Source organism: Petaurus breviceps, unplaced genomic scaffold (assembly GCF_028583685.1).
Source record: "Petaurus breviceps papuanus isolate PSGF00001 unplaced genomic scaffold, PetGlider_PUasm1.0 90779, whole genome shotgun sequence".
Taxonomy (NCBI): Eukaryota; Metazoa; Chordata; class Mammalia; order Diprotodontia; family Petauridae; genus Petaurus; species Petaurus breviceps.
Window position 1 is genome coordinate 4291192 of NW_027187344.1, and position 19080 is coordinate 4310271.

General features: G+C 42.2%; 1 protein-coding gene across 1 annotated transcript in view; it reads right to left on the reverse strand.

Moving 5' to 3' along the window:
- Positions 1-14621, reverse strand: part of DBH (dopamine beta-hydroxylase) — a 37023-nt gene extending 22402 nt beyond the window's left edge. The window contains exons 1-4 of the mRNA XM_069069595.1: positions 14226-14621; positions 6562-6708; positions 2017-2274; positions 60-236 (exon numbers count right to left, since the gene is read on the reverse strand). Coding sequence (XP_068925696.1) covers positions 60-236; positions 2017-2274; positions 6562-6708; positions 14226-14609 — 966 coding nt within the window. The 5' untranslated portion in view covers positions 14610-14621. The remainder of the gene's footprint in view (positions 1-59; positions 237-2016; positions 2275-6561; positions 6709-14225) is intronic.
- Positions 14622-19080: the final 4459 nt, after the last annotated feature.

Consider the following 19080-nt stretch of genomic DNA (forward strand, 5'->3'; position numbering starts at 1 on the left):
GGGAAGGCCTTAAGATGGAGTGAGACTGAACCGTCCTTAGAGCCCACCCCCTCACGCACCTCGGCTCCTAAGGCCCAGGCAGCCAGCACGTGTCTGCAGTAGTTCAGTCGTTCAGGCTTCATCTTCGAATCACAGGGTCCATTAAAGTGGGGGAAGGTCTCAAACTCCTCAACACACTGAAAGATCTCTATGTGGTGGACGAGGGCCTCGTTGCCCTTGGTGATGACTGGCTCGTACTGCAGAGATCACTCAGAGGACAGACACAATGAGTCACAGAGTAACCTCACTATTCCTGACCCTCCTCCACCCTTGCCCTCAATCCCTTTCTCTGAGACTGGTTTTGCCTTCCCTGGAGAATAAAGAGCTCTTAGACAAGTGTCGCCTCTGGCATTGCTGCATCTTCCTTCATCTTACCCAGAAAAAGGCAATATGACTTTATGCAACTCTGCCTCACTTAAATTCAATTCATGCACAAGTCACGACATCACCTTGACATCATTGGTCCTCTTTGAAAACAAACGTCTAACAGCAACAAGCTGAGAGTCCACAGGCTTGGGTGCTAGTCCCTGTGCTGTCACTGACTCCCCATGGGACTTTGGGCAAGATGTTGCACCTTGGACCTTACCTCTCCTAAGCAGAAATTATTTATTTATTTTTTTTGGAGGGGGGAAAGTAGGGCAGTTGGGGTTAAGTGACTTGCCCAAGGTCTCACACAGCTAGTTTTGTGTTAAGTGGCTGAGGCTGCATTTGAACTCAGGTCCTCCTGACTCCAGGGCCGGTGCTCTATTCTCTGTACCACCTAGCTGCCCCAGCAGAAATTCTTACTGGTAAAATGAAGGGCATAGACTAAAGGATCTCTAAGATCACTACCAGCTCTAACATTTTACGATTCTTCAAGAGAACAGATGAATTAAAATGGACTGAGTATGTGTGATACACTAGTTGTTAGATCACAGGGGTTGTATCTACTGAGGGCAGGTCAGTGTGGTTCAAGACAGGAAGTTAGGCACAGGTGAAGAAGATGAAATAAGCCCCATGACCAGAAAGTGAACTTTAAACAAAGTTACTTGCCTCAGGACTCTAAACAGCTCCAAAACAGGGGTGTCATAGCTGGAAATCTGAGTTCAAGACTGCCCTCATTGGCCCCCAATCCCTAGAGCCCACACTGGGTGTCCAAGGGGCCTTCCATGGCAAAGCGGAACTGTGACTGTCTTGCATGGGGATGAGAGAGTGGGCAAGGAATCTTCTTCTACCCAAGGGATGATTGTAAGTGTATCTATAGGCAGAACTATGTCATTCAGCCTGATCAGAGCAGCCTCTAGCCCTAGGGATCAGGTGCCAAGACTTGTTGACCTAGAAATTTTAGCCAGAAACCTCTTCATTTATTACCCAACTCCAGGTTATCACACCCTATGCTAAAATCTCATCTTCTATGAGAAGCCTTTGCTGATTTCTTCGGTCCTAATGCCTTCCCTCTTCTTGATTATCCCATGCATTCACCCTGTACGTAGCTTGTTTGTATACAGGTATTGTATGTATCCTATATAGTTTATCCCGTATGCAACTTGTCTGCATGTAGCTATTTTGCATGCTGTCCCCCCCCCCACCTTGAGAGCATCGTCTCTGCTTTTCTTCGTCTCCTCAGCACTTAGCACACTGCCTAGCACATAGTAGGCATTGAATAAATGCTTATTGACTGACTATACCCTCAAAATCCAATCCACTCTACTTGCTCTTTGTTTAAAAAAAGAAAGCTATTTTTCTTTGTAGAACACTTTGAATGTCTATATCCACATTCTCTCAATATGCAAGAAGAGAAATAGCAAGACAAAGATGAATTGTTCATCCCATTTTATAGATGAGGTCTAGGGGGACAAGATAACTTGTCTATCTTCCTTTAGTAGATCATGGGGTGGAGTTGGGAGTGAGCAGATCCAGGGCAAAGACCGTGGATACCTATCTTGGAGTTCAATGGACAATTGCTGAGGAGGGCACCATACCCCTTCCCTTCCTTACCATGACGATATGATGCCGAGAAAAGTGATCTGGAAGCTCTTTTATATAGCACCAGTATGTTGTTTCTTGGTTGGGTATTGTGACATTTGGGGCTCTTATTTCCATGTTGATCAAATCAGGAGGCATTCCAGGGATGGAGATGTTAGGCTTTAGAAGTTGTACTCGTTGAAGCCCCTTCTGAATGGCAGATGTGTTGATGGCCTCCAGGGAGGAGGATGGCTTATCAAGAAACCCATACACCAAGTGTACGGTACCATCCTGCCATAGAAACACAGAATGCCAGCGTCACAGACACACATATCATTTCAGCCCTGATCTCCTACCTCATCAGTACCCTGTCCTTAGGATCCTTTCCTCTAACTTGAGGAGAATGGAGAGCCCCTTCCAGGACTTCCATTTAAACATGGCACCCAGACCAGTCATCCCTTCATTTCTCACTCCACTGCACCCCTCCAGAGTCTCCATCATGTTCCATCCTTTCTTCTTCCTCCCCCAAATCCCGTCTTCCTTTTGTATATTGTCTTTCTCTATTAGATTGTAAGTTCTGCAAGGGCAAAGACTCTTTTTCTTGTATTTATAATCTCATCACTTAACACAGAGCCTGGCACATAGTAGGCATTTAATGTTTATTGACTGACTGACCCATCTGACCTTGGTTGGCTATTCCTTCTACCTGTGTGACTGGATCATGTTTACCATCCTCTCCACCCCACAACTATCTCACAAGCCTAGTGTGACCTTCTTGGAACATTCGTGGTCCCTGGCTTTCTAAAGAAGTTGATGCCAATCTGAATGGTCTGGCATGAGCAAGCCCTGGGATCACATCCCTTCCTCTAACACTTACTCTCTATGACAAATATATGGAAGTCTGTCTCTGTGCTGGCCTCCTATTGCTTTATGAGAGTAAATCTTATCTCCCCGACTATATTAGCCCATTGAATGAAATAGACGAGATCTTACAGATTACTTAATCAGAAACTTTTCATTTTATATTAAGGGAAACGAAGAACCAGATGGAGACAGGAATAGGTCCCAGAGTGAGTTACTGACTGCTAATCTCCCAAAGGGCGGTAACTAGATCTTTTCATTTTCTCATGTGTCTATATATTATAGCATGTAGTAAAAATGCAAAAAATATTTCATTGAACTGAAAGTACATTGGAAAGACAATTGGCTCTGAACTCAGAGGGTCTGGGTTCAAATCACTATTTGTATGACTTTAGGCAAGTCATTAAACCTCCCTGGGCTTCAGTTTCCTCATCTCTAAGGGAAGGGGATTAGATTAGATGAATTCTAAGATTCCCCTTGGCTCTAGACTGATGACCTGTGAATTTATTTTAAATCTTCAAAGTCTTGCTTTTGTAAACTTTGAGCAACTGTCTGAACTGCTGGGGTGGGAGGGAAAAAAGAGAGACAAAGAGATAAAGATGGAGAGGTGGAGAGGGACAAACATTGATGCTCAGCCAGAGAGAGAATTGAAGATCAATTTTTATCATTTTGCTGAGTATATTAAAAATAGGGTTATTATATTTAAGGCATTACTTAGAAATTACATCAATATATTTTAGAAAATTCTGTGTTTTTGCCTGCTTTTTCTCCCATCGTTCCCTTTTACATACCTTAGTCTCTGAGAAAAATGGATTACTCACAGTTCCCTACACTCACACTACCTTTTGTGTACCACCGTGCCTTAGCTGGGTGGCACAGTAGATGGAGCGCTGGGCCTGGAGTCAGGAAGACTAATCTTCCGAGTTCAGATCCAGCTCTGGCACTTCCTGGACAAGTCACTTAACCCTGTTTGCCTCAGTTTCCTCATTTGTAAAATGAGTCTGAGAAGGCAATGGCAGACCACCCCAGTATCTCTGCCCAGAAAACTCCTGATGGGGTCACAGAGCATTGTTCACAACTGAACAAGAACACGTAGCTTAGCAAATACTATTTCCTGTAATGAAAATACCCTCCTTTCCCACACAGTCAGATTCCACCTGTTCAAATCCTATGTCCCCTTAGAACGCTGGTTCAAAGGGTCCCCTTTCCACGAAGGTACTGTGCTCCCCTCCCTGACCCCTCACTTATTGGAAGTGAGTATCTCCTTCTTCTGAGCGTCCGTGGTCTTTTGTTCCCACTTCTCCTTCATACTCACCATATCCTAGTCATTTGGGGTATGCTCTTTATCTCCCTGTCTCACTACAAGGTCCTTGAGATTAGGGGCCATGTCGTATTTCTCTCTGTGTCTCTTTCACAGAGGCCTACACATAGTAGGTGCTCATTCATTCATTTATTTAACAACCACTTACTTACTCAACACCTGTTATGCTGGGCACTGGAGGATTTATGAAAGTAACTAAGACAAGCCTTGCCTGAGTGGCTCTCTTAATCAACCCAGAAGCATACAACACATACATAAAAGGATTAGAATGCAATATGAAATAAATATAAATATCCCAAGGATTAGTGATTTCATCATCAAGACAATATAAGTTGATTTGGGTAGGGACTGTTTCATTTTTTGTACTTATATCCTCCACACCTCACATAGTTCCTGGCATATAGTAGGTGCTTTCTAAAGATTGATTGATTCATAATTTTCAGAGTTCCTTCCAAGTAGTACAGATTGCAGCTTGTCAGTTAAAGGCTAAGTCTTAGGGAGTTGCTCAAGTTACATAGATGTCATATAGCCAATACATGTGAGAGACAGGATTTGAACCCAGTTCTTCCTCTTGCCCACCATTACTTTGTATTTACTTCTTATATGTTGTGGATTTAATTATCTATGTTTATCTTGTTCTCCTCAGTAGAATCCTTAAGCTCCTTAAGAGCAGGAAATATTTTGGTTTTGTCTTTAAGTCTCTTGCCACGGCATACTATAGACTCTTAATAAGTACTTATTGAAATGAATTGAATTTCTTATTGCAAGTCTATAACACTATCTGCCACACTGTTGCCTACAGTATAGAATATAAAAATACACAAGTTAAGATGGGATAGGATATGATAGGTTGGGATGGGATAAGATTGGGTAAGATAGAATAGAATAGAATAGAATAGAATAGAACAGAGCTTAAAGAGGTAACAAGTGCTTTCAAAGAAGGGACAGGAGAGGAGAGGAAAAGAGAGTAGAGGAGACAAAAGGAAGGGTGAGGAAAAGAGAGGAAAGGAGAGTACAGGACAGGACAGGACAGGAGAGGAAAGACCACTTCCCACTATGTGTATTGGAGATGGAGATCAATAATGTTGAGTTAAATTATGATGTAATAGAAAGAACACTGAATTTGATGCCAAAGGACCTGGGTTCAAATCCTGCCCCTGTCACTTACTGGGTATCTGTAGTTAAGTCACTTAACCTCTCAGGGCCTCAGTTTCCATATCTGCAAAATGAGGAGGTTGTATTGGATGACCTCTGAAGTCCCTTCCAATTCTAAATCTATTATCCTAATATCCTATGAAAACCAGATAAAAAATATTCCTCCCCTGTAACTGAGGGTGTTTAAAGAACAGGGGGAGAATGGAAGGAGACAGAGAAGACAAACTACTTTGGTGATCACATGCACTCATTGAATGAACATTTGTTAAGCCTGCATTGTGTGCTGAACACTGGACTGGGCTTTTGATTAAGTGTGAAAATAAGACAAGATCCCTGACCTCATGAAACTTATAGTCTAGTTTTGTTCTCCAATCAAACTGTTCCATACTCTGACTCCCTGAGCACCACCCCAAGCTTTCTTACCTCCATGCAGTCTGTGCCCACATGCCTGGAATGCTTTCCCTCCCCCCTCGATAACTGTTGAACACTCCTCCTTTGAAGCTCAATTCCAACAGTGTCTCCTTCACAAAGTCTTACTGCATTCCCTGGGTTAATAATGGCCCTCTCCTGGACCTCACATAATAACCCTCTGCACTCCTTTCTTCACTTACCAGGTAATACTGGCTATTATAATCACCTGGGTTTCTGTCTTAGTCTTCTAGGTCCTCAGGTGTAGCCTTTTGACCAAGTCCAAGTTTTACAGAACAAACCCTTTTATTAGGGGGATTTGTTCTGTGAAGTTTAGATTTAATCAAAGGACCACACTTAAGGACCTACAGGGCCACATGTGGCCTCAAGGCCACAGGTTCCCTACCCCTGCTCTAGAACCTTGCTCTGGAAGCAATTGGGAGAGCATGGGCATAGTTTAAAAGACCTCTAGTTAAGGAACTGCTCTACCAGACCACAGTGACCAATGTTAGAAGTCAATGTTAAGAGATGTTTTTTCTAAGAAAATGCCCTCTAACCCTATTAAATTGATGAACTCTATCTAGATCACTCCTCATCCCTCCCCACTTACTCTGAACTGTTATCTTCCTATGGGGGAGGAGGTGGCAGAAGTTTCCCCAGGAGGTTTACTCAAACCTGCAGTCTACATCTCCTGCCCAAGAAGAGAGCTAATGAAAACTCCACTGGCAGCCAGGCTAAATCATCCTTCTGAGGCAGGGGTAGAAGTGTTGACTGAGGCTCAGACTTTCATGCCCAGCCACATCTTTCCCTTGCAGAGAAAGGCCTTAGCTCACCTCAATGAGATAATCTTTAGGGTCACACGTGCTGAAGGGCCTCTTGAAAAGGAGCAAGCGGCCTTCAGGAGTCTTGGGAGCTTTTAAAAGCTGGTAATCCTGCTGGGAATCAAGATGGATCTGCCCATTTGCATCACTCCATGCATCCTGCCAAAACAAACACAGTCAGAAAACAGGGACCACCTTAGTGGAAAATAAGAGACAGTATACGTTTGGGGCAGCTAGGTGGCGCAGTGAATAGAGCACAGATCCTGGAGTTAGGAGGACCTGAATTCAAATCCGACCTCAGACACAACACACACACACACACACACACACACACACACACACACACACACACACATACACACACTAGCTGTGTGACCTTGGGCAAGTCACTTAACCCCAATTGCCCTCCAAAAAGCAAAAAAAAAGAGAAAAGAAGAGGCAGCAAGGCTGGCTGGCTGTGTGAGTCTGAGCAAGACTCTTAACCTGTGTCTGTCTCAGTTTCCTGAACTAAAAAATGGCGATAATCACAGCACCTACCTCCCAGGGTTGTTGTAAGGGTCAAATGAGGCAATATTTGTAAAAATGCAAACTTTCAAGGTCTCTTGTGATTATTATTCTGGCAGCCTCACCTATATGGAGCCTGAGCATTTTAGTGCTTAAAGGGGACTTTTTGTTGTTGTTGTTCAGTCATTTGGTCACCTCAGACTCTTCCTGATCCTGTTTGGGGTTTTCTTGGCAGAGATACTGGAGTGGTTTACCATATTCTTCTTCAGCTCATTTTACAGATGAGGGAACTGAGGCAAAAAGGGTTAAGTGACTTGCCCAAAGTCACACAGCTAGTAAGCGTCTGCTTACTAACGGGGCCTTAGATGTCATCAGATTCAATTCCTCCATTTTACAGATGAAGAAATTGAGACCCAGAGAGAAGTGCTTTGTCTGAGGTCTCACAGAGGGAGTTTATGGCAGAAGCAGGGCTAGAACCCTCATGTCTTGATCTGGGTTTGAGCTTTTCAGACAGCAGCATTCTCAGTGGGGCAGCATGTGGTAGTGAATAGAAGGCTGGATCTGAAGCCAAGAAGACCTCGGTTTCATTCTCAAAATTTTGTGGCTATAGGTAAATCATTTAACCATTCTGGGCATCAGTTCTCTCATCTATGAAATGGGGATTGTAATATCTACCTCAAAGAGTTATTGTTATGGGTCTCAAATGAGACGATGGATGTGAATTTCTTCACAAAGGTTAAAGAATGTACCAAGGTCTTAATGCAGTTTTAAGCTTATTAAAGCCTAAATCGCACTAAGACTTTGGGAAACATATATATGTGCACATATTATATCTGTACACATATGTATGCTGTGTATAGATGTATATACGTATATATTCATACATAAATATGTATGTGTTTGTATATGCATACACACACCTAAAAATATGTGTATATATTAATATACTATAAGATTAATTTGCTCAAAAATTTCCTGTTAAAACAAATGTCGTGTCCAGACCCTTTATTTCCTCCTTTAACAGGTTGTATTTGTCCTTCATTCTCAAAGAGGACCATGACATCAGGAAAATGATGACATGACTTGCAATTGATTTTGATTTGAGGGAGGGAGGGCTGTGCAAAGTCATCAACCTTACTTTCTCCTTCAGAGCCATCTGGGTCCAGTGGACAGATATTTAGGACAATTGGAGATGACCCAGGATGCATTGGGAGACCCTGGCCCTTTTATTTTATTTTTTTATTTTATTATTTTTTTAAGCAATTGGGGTTAAGTAACTTGCTCAAGGTTACACAGCCAGTTATTTCTGGGTATGGTGCTAAGTATCTGAGCCCGGATTCAATCCCCACGTCATCCCGACACTGGGTCCAGTGCTCTTACTCGCTGAGCTACCTGGCTGCCCCTTACCCTGGCCCTTTTAGACTAAGGCCTTTTCAGGTTTTTACTTTGAGTGAGGCAACGCCCATTCAGTGAATAAGCCTCGTAGGGATGGCCCCTTTAATAAAAAAATGTCAAACTGGGAGGGGAAGACCTCAGGGTTCTTGACCAAAACAGAAACAGTTACTATTTCACTCTGGAGATCATAGACTGGACAACAGATCCTTTAACAATAAATTCAGCAAAGGCATTCTAGATTTTTTAAGCTGAAATCTCTAAAGATTCTTTTCCTTTATTTAATTATTTAAAGTTTAAATAATTTTATTTAAATCATTTAATTTAAATAATTGTGTATGTGTATATGTATGTATGTATAGGCATATAACATATACTTATATATAATGAATCCACTGTCCTAGAGTACTGAGAGATCATATAACTTGTCCAGAGTCACCCAGAAAGTACCGTGTTTCCCCGATAATAAGACCTATCCCGAAAATAAGCCCTCCCCTTACTGTGTAAGTTTCCTCTAAAATAAGCCCTCCCCCGAAAATTAGCCCTATTGAGATCCCCTGCGCTACACGCTACGTTACAGTACCCTCTGTATGCACCGTCCCCCCCCCGTGAAACGCACGCTGCGCTTGGAGCTGCATCCAATCAGAGCTGCAGCAGTGAGCGTGTCCTACTGTTCTTCCCCAGTGATTTGCTTATTGAATAAAGGTACATTTTTTTGTTTACATTTACCTGTTTATTAAAATTGCTGTCAATGTTCATTAAAATAAGCCCTCCCCTGAAAATAAGCCCTCTGGTGTTTTTCTGTCCAAAAAACTTAATAAGACAGTGTCTTATTATCGGGGAAACACGGTATGTGTCAGGGCACAACTTAAACCTGGGTCTTCCTGCCTCCAAAGCCAGTTCTCTATCTACTATACCATGTGATATTCACATTGTTGGGCAGCTTGATGATCTGGTGCCAAAAAGATTCGTCTTTGTGAGTTCAAATCCATCCCCAGACACTTCCTAGCTGTGTGACTGTGGGCAAGTCACTTAACTCTGCCTCAGTTTTCTCATCTGTGAAATGAGCTGGAGAAGGAAAGGGCAAACCGCTCTGGTATCTTTGCCAAGAATACCCCAAATGGGGGTCACAAAGAATCAAACATGACCAAAAACGACTTAACAACAAATGTATATTATGTGGTATGTTATTACTATTATTATGATATGTGCACATAACATACGTATGTGTATTATTACTATATGTTTCTATTTATGTTGTTATGATTATTGATGATGTTATTATTGTTACTATCATTATCAAAAGAGAGCTTGGCATAGTAGATGAAGAACTGTTCTGCCTGTGACACATACTGGCTGTGTGACCCTGGACAAGTCATGTGATCTCTTAGTGCTCTAGGCCAGTGTGTTAAATTCAAATGAAAGCGACTAAACAGCACATAAGGACCCCTGTGAGCTGCATATTGATTTAGAAAATCACATATTGGGGGAGGGGGAAAAAAGAACAAAGTAAAAATGTGCACAGCAGAGAATAAAAGAAAACTTACAAGAAAGCAAAGATGGACAGTTCTCAGTACAACGTGTATTATCGATCATACAGGCTTTCTTGAAATGAAAAGTTATTTTTACATATTTTGAATCCCCTCATGTTCTGCTATGCACTTGACATGCTTTTTCCCCTTTCTTACTTTGTATTTAAGTTCCAGTATTTAAGTTTATGATACATTTTTGTTTCTTTTCTCTATTTTATATTTGTGTTCTGATTTTTGAGTCTAAAATAAATTTTTTAATTAAAAAAAGAAGAAAACCACCTATTATTATTATCTATGTTTCATTAAATTTCTATTTACTTTGTTCAACATTTCCCAGATGCATCTTACTCTGGTTCAAGCTGCTCTAGGGAGGGCAGCATATTTACCACTTCTGATCTAGGCAGATCTTTTATGATTATAAAATGCAGAGACTGAGTTGACCTGCATTCATAGAAGACATTTCCTCCTTTGGGAATTCTCCATAACAATGAAATCATAAGTACCGATTCATATTATTGTTGGAGGGGGCCCTGAAAACTCTCCTTGTATGAAAATGTTTCCCGTAAGTACTGTCATGATGCCGGCACCCCATATTAAAGAGATTTTCTTTGTCAGCCTTCATTTCATCTCAATGCAATTAAACTGACCATCAAATATGGTGTGATGACTCTGAAATCAGTGGGCCTGGGTGCAAAGCCTATCACTTACCACCTGGGCAACCTTTAGCAAAACCCCTAATCTCTCTAGACTTCATTTTCCTTGTCTGTGAAACAAGAAGGTTAAATTGTATATGACAGGATTGGAGATGTTGGGCCATCTAGCTGAGCTCAGATACAAAAGGAATCCACAGTATGAGGCCTCTGACTTGGTGTCCTCTAAGGATCCTTCCAGCTTCAGATTAATGATCCTACTATGTGCAAGACAGCATGCAGGAAATTGTTATTGTTGTTGAGTCGTGTCTGACTCTTCATGACCTTATTTGGGGTTTTCCTGGCAAAGATACTGAAGTGGCTTGCCATTTCCTTCTCCAGTTCATTTTACAAATGGGAAAACTGTGGCAGACAGGGTTAAGTGACTTGCTCAGGGTCACACAGCTAGTAAGTATCGGAGGCTGAATTTGAACTCAAGTCTCCCTGACTCCAGGCTCAGCACACTATCCACTGTGCCACCTAGCTGCCCCCATGCAGGAGATACAAAGCTAGGTCTGACACTAAGCTTCTAAGAATCTCACAATCTATTATGGGTGGGGTGAAATGGGCATGGTTAGGGAGTGAGAAAGATCCAGGCAAAGGACTATGAGAAATTTAAGAATGGAAGGAAACCCATTATCCCCTAAGGAAGGGAGGCAAGGACAGGGGGAGCCCAGAAGGAAGTCTCCATAGAGGAGATACCAGCACAGTCATTTAGAATTAAACCTTGAAGGAAGGTAGGCACTTCAGGCTTACAGCGCTGGAGGTGGGACTTCAGCACTAGAGGATGAAGTGAGCCAAGAGATGAGAGAGGGCAGGAGGAGAATAAGAAATAGAAGGTAGCACAGTGCAGCCGGGAGCTAAGATGTGTAAAGGGTGATAAGAAAAGGTGGGAAGGAGATAGTATATATAAAGTGTCAGGCAGACCGGAGGGATTGCTGTTGCTATTGATATCTGGCTCTGTTTATAGGAACAGAATATCAGGGCCTATATCAAGGAGCTTTCCTCAGAAAGCTTCCTGTTTTGTTCACTTCTGAAGCTAAAATGCTGTTTCTGCTCTTAGGACATGCCTAAATACTGTGCTCAGTAGCGATTTCACTTTTCCAGTGATTTCTAATATTCATTTAGAGTAATGCCAAGGCTCACTTTCCATACATCCCTAGTCCAAGGATGAATATTGAGCCAAGGCCCCCATCAGTGTGTTGGCAATTGCTATCATCTGCTCCAGAGTGCAGAAAAAGTATAGCATAAAGACCCCATGCCAGAAACCAGAGCCCTTCACGTTCAGAAGAAACCAACCCCATTTAGAAATATCCTAGGCACAGCCTTTCAGTTTTGCTTTTAAATCACATATCCAGGGTCCAAAACATATTTTTTCTTATTTTTAAAGAGGGAAATAAAACTTCTTTTTTTTCAAAATTTCACAGGGATGTATTGCTGAGATGCAAAAGGATTAACTTTTAAATAAAGGCAAAAAAAAAATCTTTTAAAAAAAATCTAGAATGCCTCTGCTGAATTTATTGTTAAAGGAGGAAATAAAAGGCCTGACATTTGTTTTAATAGGAAATTGTTGTGCAAATTAATCTCTGAGTGTGCAGAAAGGTTAAGTGGATTTGGCTCTTCTAACAGTAGCAGAAAGAGACAAGCAGAGGAAGAACTGCCAGGAAGGGAACAGTAATCTTGTCATATTTCTGTCACATCCCTGCAGAGCCATTTGAAAGAGCATCAGGCTGAGGGACAGTCAGGGCTCCTGCTGCTTGGGGAGTGGGAGGAGGCAAGGGGCATTGGTCTCCACCTGCACCAGCCACAAGATTGCTCTCCACAGCTGCCCCACCCTGCCCTGCCCTGTCCTACTCAGACCCAAGGTTTCACACCCACCCTTCCAAGCTGCCATTAGAAAAGTGACCAATTGGGGCGGCTAGGTGGTGCAGTGAATAGGGCACTGGCCCTGGAGTCAGGAGGACCTGAGTTCAAATTTGGCCTCAGACACTTTAAAAAACCCTATTAGCCGTGTGACCTTGGGCAAGTCACTTACCCCAATTGCCCTGCATTCTCCCCTCCAAAAAGCAAAAAAAAAAAAAGGAAAGAAAGAAAAGCGACAAATGTCAAAGCTTACTCTCCTAAGTAAAGTTGTCTTTGGTTTGTTTTAAAACTCCCCTGATATGTTTTCATGGGAAGAGAGGACTTCAAAACCACTGAAATTCACTGCTTTTTCTTATTCACTTGCCTGGTAGGGGGCAAGAAACACTTAAATGAAGCTGCAAGGACCAGTTAAATAGAGTGGGTGACCTGTGGAAGCTTCCTGGGACTTTGGTCAGACTTAAGGGATGGCTCACCTGCAAAGGGATTTCTGCACTGGTCTCTGCTCTTTAGCTTAAGTTGGGGCAACTTTCAAATATCCCTGATCTAGGACTGTCCATCCCCCTTGTTGACATCTAAGTGGCTAGACTATGGATGAGCTTTAGGCCTCATTTGTCTTTGAGATATATATCTCAATGCATACATAGTATCTCTCAAAACAGAGGCCACAATATACACTCTGTGCTGTTTGAAATGTGCTTTTCAGTGTGTGTGTGTGCGTGTGTGTGCGTGTGTGTGTGTGCGCGCGTGTGTGTGTGTTGGAATTGGGGTCTGCTGTGTATTGGGTGCACATGTGCTCATATGGGGTATTACAGATCATTGATCTGTGTTGGGTTTAGCACGTATTGCTCATTGTATGTGTCTGTATGTATGTATGTATTTGTTAAATTTGGGGGGCTTTATGTTGTGTCTATTGAAAGAATTTCATCAACAAAAGGAAACTTAGGGGTTGTCTCATCCAATCACCCCTGACAAAGGAATTCCATTAACTTACCAGACAAAGGGTCATTCAGTCCATACTTGAAGACCTAGAACGAAGGGGAGCCCATTCCCTTCTGAGACAGCCCATTTTACTTTTGGACAGTTCTAATGCTTAGAAAGCTTTTCTTTCTATCAAGATGAATTCTGCCTCTGCAGCTTCCACCTATTTCTGCCCTCTGGAGCCAACCAGTCGAGTCTAATCCTTTCTACACAGCAGCCCTTGACATACTTAAAGACAGCTTTCATGGCTGTCCCTCCTCCACCCTGAATTTCCTATTTTCCAAGCTAAACATCTCCTTCAGCTGATCCTCCTGGGGCACTGTTGGACCACCACTGGATGAATCACTTTGACCCCTGGAGACTTAGTTTCCTCATCTGTAAAATGGGAATCATAATTCTTATGTCACCGATTTGGGTGCATGTATTAGATTAAATGTGTATGTGTTGCCCATGAATTTGCAGGGATGTGTTGTTAGGTGTGTGTGCTTGTTATTTGTTTCTCCACCGCCATTCTGCTGAAGAGCCAAAGTCTGTAAAAATAGCTACCATCAAAGCAAGGAGATAAACTTTTTCACCAGACTGACTTGAGAAGCTAAAAGAAGGGTTGTGAGCAAATCATTCTATTGCTTGTAATACAATTATGTTACAAGGAAAGGGAGACTAAAAAGAGGAAGGAATGGATCACTGGACACCTGAAAGGAAGAAAGACAAGACTTACCCCAAAATAGGCATTTTCCCCGTCACTCCAGAGCACAACTAGATCAGCATTGTCAAACTCACCCCGGTCAGACATCCCAAAAATCACACCGTATTTTAGCTCCTTGATTAGAAGTTGGAAATAAATCACCTCCTCTGTATAGCTGATATTCCAGGACAGCTCCAAGATGCCCTTGGGGTCCAGGGGGACCTTGTAAGGGAAATTATTTTCTTTACGAGCCATGCCTTGCAAAGCTGCCACCAGGATGATGAAGAAGAAGGCCACCATGGTGCAGTACATGGATGCCGCCTCTCGGAGTTTGAGGCTGGGACACCAAGCTCTTCTGTGGCGGCTGCCAGGGGCTTGCATGACTCTGGTGCACAAACTCTGACTCTCAGTGGTCATTTATGCCTTCGTTCTATGAGGGGGACAGGGGGAGATGGGTCTTGTAATCACATTTGCCTGCTGGGAAATTTAATTGTCATGGTGACCCCCCCCTCCCCATTACCCTGCCCCAGGCTAAAGGCTTTTCATTCTCTACCCCTCTTTAATTGACTGTAATGGTGCATGGACATCATCAGAGGGAATTAAAGCAGACTGAATTGATTTCATTCTCTCTTAAATATCCTTGAATGGCTAGACCAGAAAACTGCTTACTTAGCCTCAAACTGGGCTTCTTTAGAAGTCTATAAGCTATGAGTTATCTGTAACTTTACCCCTGACACCCTAATTTTGGATAATCTCTCTCCATCTCTCTCTGTCTCTCTCTTTGTCTCCACATATATGTGTTCTCTGTCTCCAACCCTCTCTTCTTCCTTTGGTCTTCAAGCTAAGGACCTAGTGAAGGCTCTGGTAGGGTTGTGCTCTGTGGTCCACAGTTGGCCGATAGTATTTCTGGCTATTCTTTCCTGTTTCCTTTAAGGCTCCATTATGCTCCAGATGTGGACACACCAAACTTTAAAGTATCTTAATTAACAGGTGTTCCCCACTGCATGTTCCAGTTCCAGGCTCCATCACTTCTAAACCTTGGTCTCTCAAGGGCCTCAAAACCTGGTCCCCCCCCCTCCCCCCCCCTTCTCTATTAGCCAGTCTCCTTAGGGGTTTGACTATTCATTCCTGAGTCCCTGAGGCAGAATTTTCAGAGGTCTGATCTTAGGAGCACAAATTCACACCTTGTTGAGACAATTATAGTATAGGGAAAATATACTGAATCAGGAATCAGACCTGGGTTTCAAATCCTAACTCTTCTACTTACTACTTGGGATCCTGGGAAAGCCACTTCTCTGGGCCTCATTTTTCTCACTTGGAAAACTAGGGATTAAATTAGATGGGAGGCAGTGTGGTATGGGAAACAAAAGCATGGGACTCAGAAAGGGAAGGCTTGGATTTAAATCTTGCCTCAGACACTAGGCAAGTCACTTATGATCTTTCCTCTGTTCTCTCATCTTTAAAATGGGGATAATAGTGGGACCAACTTACAGGCATGTCATAAGCATCAAATAAAAGATGTCAAGTGCTATAGCTGACCTCTAACATCTTTCCTAGTTCTAAATGCATGAACCTACCTGAGTAGCTGAAGTCAGACATTTGTGTTTCCCATAATTCAGCTTCCTTTCTAATCGCACTGTCTCACTGAACCATACCAACACACAGCTCACCCCTGAAATGTCACTTGTTCCCTCTGCCTGCCCCAAATCTACCTATAAAGTCCTTCCTCCTTCATGAAGTCTTCCTTGAGTACTCCAGACCTGCCTGATCTCTTTCCCCTCTGAAGTCCAAGAACCAACCGCCTCCCTCCCATCACCTCCCACCTAGAATTCTTCCTCATCCTCACTAAAATTGTTAGGGGACATGTTGAATACCTTGAATATAGGATTTTCTCTCTATATTCTCTCCTGGTGAGAGAGAGTCAGCTTTCAAGAGGTCTTTCTTTGCTCGAGGTAGTGAACTGCCATGACCCAGCAGACTGATAAGGACCAAGATGGTCAGGATGGTCTTTCAGTGTAGAATGAAACATACTTTTGAACATGGTCCAATGTGGAAATTTGTTCTGTTTGGCTGTGTTTATTTGATAGAAAGATTGTGGGTTTTTTGTTTATTTGGAAGGATGGAGAAGGAAGCAAGTGATAGTGTTGTCAAAAAGAAAAGAAAAAGAGGGTCATTGAAGCATTTTTTTAATGCCTAGAAGTGAACAGGGGAAGTTCAGATGGAAATGCAAACAAGCAAGACTGCTTTGAAAAGTAATATGATAAATTTATTACATAATTTTTTTGAAAAAATAAGCTCTATGTAATAGAGACTCATATCATCTGCTTTTACTATTCTACTTTTTATAGGGAAATGTTGGGGTTTTGGTGTTTGCTCAATTTAGAATTAAACAAATAATTTTTTTAAAAAAGAGACCCTTTTCCTTATCTCTCCTGTTATTAGTACTTCCCTACCCACCCCCCACAACTACTCTATTTGCACAGTATAGATTTTGTGTCATTTCCCCAGTTTATGTGTTGTTTCTCCCAATAAAATGTAAATCCCTTGAGGACAGAAATAGTTTCCCTTTTGTCCTTTTTTTTTTCTTTTTGGAGGGGGGAAGGTAGGGCAATTAGGGTTAAGTGACTTGCCTAAGGTCACATGGCTAGTTTTTTTTGTGTGTGTGTGTTAAGTGTCTGAGGCCGCATTTGAACTCAGGTCCTCCTGACTCCAGGGCTTGTGCTCTATTCACTGTGCCACCTAGCTGCCCCACCCCTCTTTTGTCTTTGTATCCCCAGCATTGAAAATAGCGCTCCAAACAAAGCAAGTGTTTATTGAGGCAACTAGTGGGGAAATAGTGCTAGAGGGATGGACTTTTAGTCAGGCAGACCTGAGTTCAAAACCTGTCACAAATGCTTAGCAGTAAGTCATTTAACCTCTGAGTAAATCACTTAACCTCCCTCAGCCTCAGTTTCCTCATCTGCAAAATGGGAATAAGTAATAATACCTCCCTCCCAGAGATGGGATGATCCAATTGATACAGAGAGAACCTTGTAAACCTTAAAGTGCTCCCTACATGCTAACTATTAATTAATACATGCCTATCAAATGAAAATATTGCTGAGTTTGGGGTTTACTTGAACTCATGTGATCACATATTCCTAAACATACACTGATTTGCATTTTGAGTCTTTGTTGAATGGGTTAGTTTTGTCTCCTCACTTCCCTTGTAAACATCTCAAGGCCAGGAATCACATGCAAAGTCCTCTCTTTCCAACTAGTTTCATGATACTTTAATTGTTTCATATTTACTCTCTCTCCCCCTAACTACCTGACAGGGGACCAAGATCACAAATACCAAAAATGGAATTACCATTTATTAAGCACCTACTGCGTACAGAGCACACCATGCAATGCCGTAAGGAAGATGTAAAATTTAGATAAGACACAGTCCCTGTAAAATGGAATTCACAGCCTGAGAAAGAGATGAGGCATAACCAGGAATAACTGATACATATCATCCAATGAGAAGCGCATTAAGGAGCAATAAAACCAAAGTGTTATGTGAGTGCAGGTGATAAATAGGGGAGTAAGGGTTCAAGGATAGGGTTGGCTTGGTCAAGGCACTAAAACTAGGCAGGGACAGCAGTCTAGACTAGGGAATAGTGGGAGCAAGGTTAAAGAAAAAGGAAAAATGTGGACTTTGCAGGAGGATAATTGAACCCAATAAGCACTTATGGGGGAGCAGGCTAGGTAGCAGCATAATGCACAGAGTGCTGGGGCCTGGAGTCAGTAAGACTCATTTTCCTGAGTTTAAATCTGGCCTTACACACTTCCTAACTGGGTATCCCTGGAAAAGTCACTTAACCCTGTTTGCCTCAGTTTCCTCCTCTATAAAATGAGCTGGATAAGGAAATAGCAAACCACTCCAGAATCTCTGCCAAGAAAACCCCAAATGGGGTCACAAGGAGTCAGACATGACTGAGCAACTGCTTATGGACCAGTTTTTCACTGGATCTCACCTCATTCTTTGTTTCACAAGGGTTCTTAACCTGGGATCCATGAACTTATTTTATTTTTTAAAAAATATTTTGATCACTTTTTTTCAGTATAATTGATTTCCTTTATATTTTGTTTTATGCACTTAAAGATATTGGGTTTCACTAGATTGTCAAAGGGATTAAAAAATGGTTAGGAAACTCTTTGAGAAAACTGAGTCACAGTCATCTAAGACTTGATCTTTGGCACAGAGATCTATGCCAGCTATAAATCTCTTTCCCTGCCACCTCTCCTGAGATGACATCAAACATCAGCAATTACAGAAGGCCAAGTTAGTCTAGATTCGTGGAGTTTGTCTTTAAAGAAATAAAAAAAATGTTAATTTCACGGACTAGTGCACAGTCACGGATTGACTTGACAAGCCCCCTAAGGGAGGAAACTGGCTTTGAGCAAGTGGTGCTGGGGAATTGGTTTTGCCTTTAAGTCTATTTCTAAGAAAACAGAACAATTGTGTCATCTGTGTGATCATGAAGATTGGGGAAGCTTAGGCATTTCCAAGGGCCCCAAGACCTATTTAATTTTAGTCACAAGAACAGGTGGGAGATACTCAGAGGTACAGTGGAAAGAATGTAGATTCTAGAGCCTATGGGACCTGGATTCAGATATCACCACTGATATTTACTACTTATGTAACCTTGGATAAATACATTATTTAAATTCAATGTACCTCATTTTCTTCAACTGTAACATAAGGTCATTGGACTAGCTGGTTTCTAAGGTCCCTTCCCATTCTCGAGCTCTGACTTGTCTCTGTTTTTATTCTAGGTTCTATAACTCATAACTATAGAAGGGAGAGAGAGGGGGAGAGAGAGAGAGAGAGAGAGAGAGAGAGAGAGAGAGAGAGAGAGAG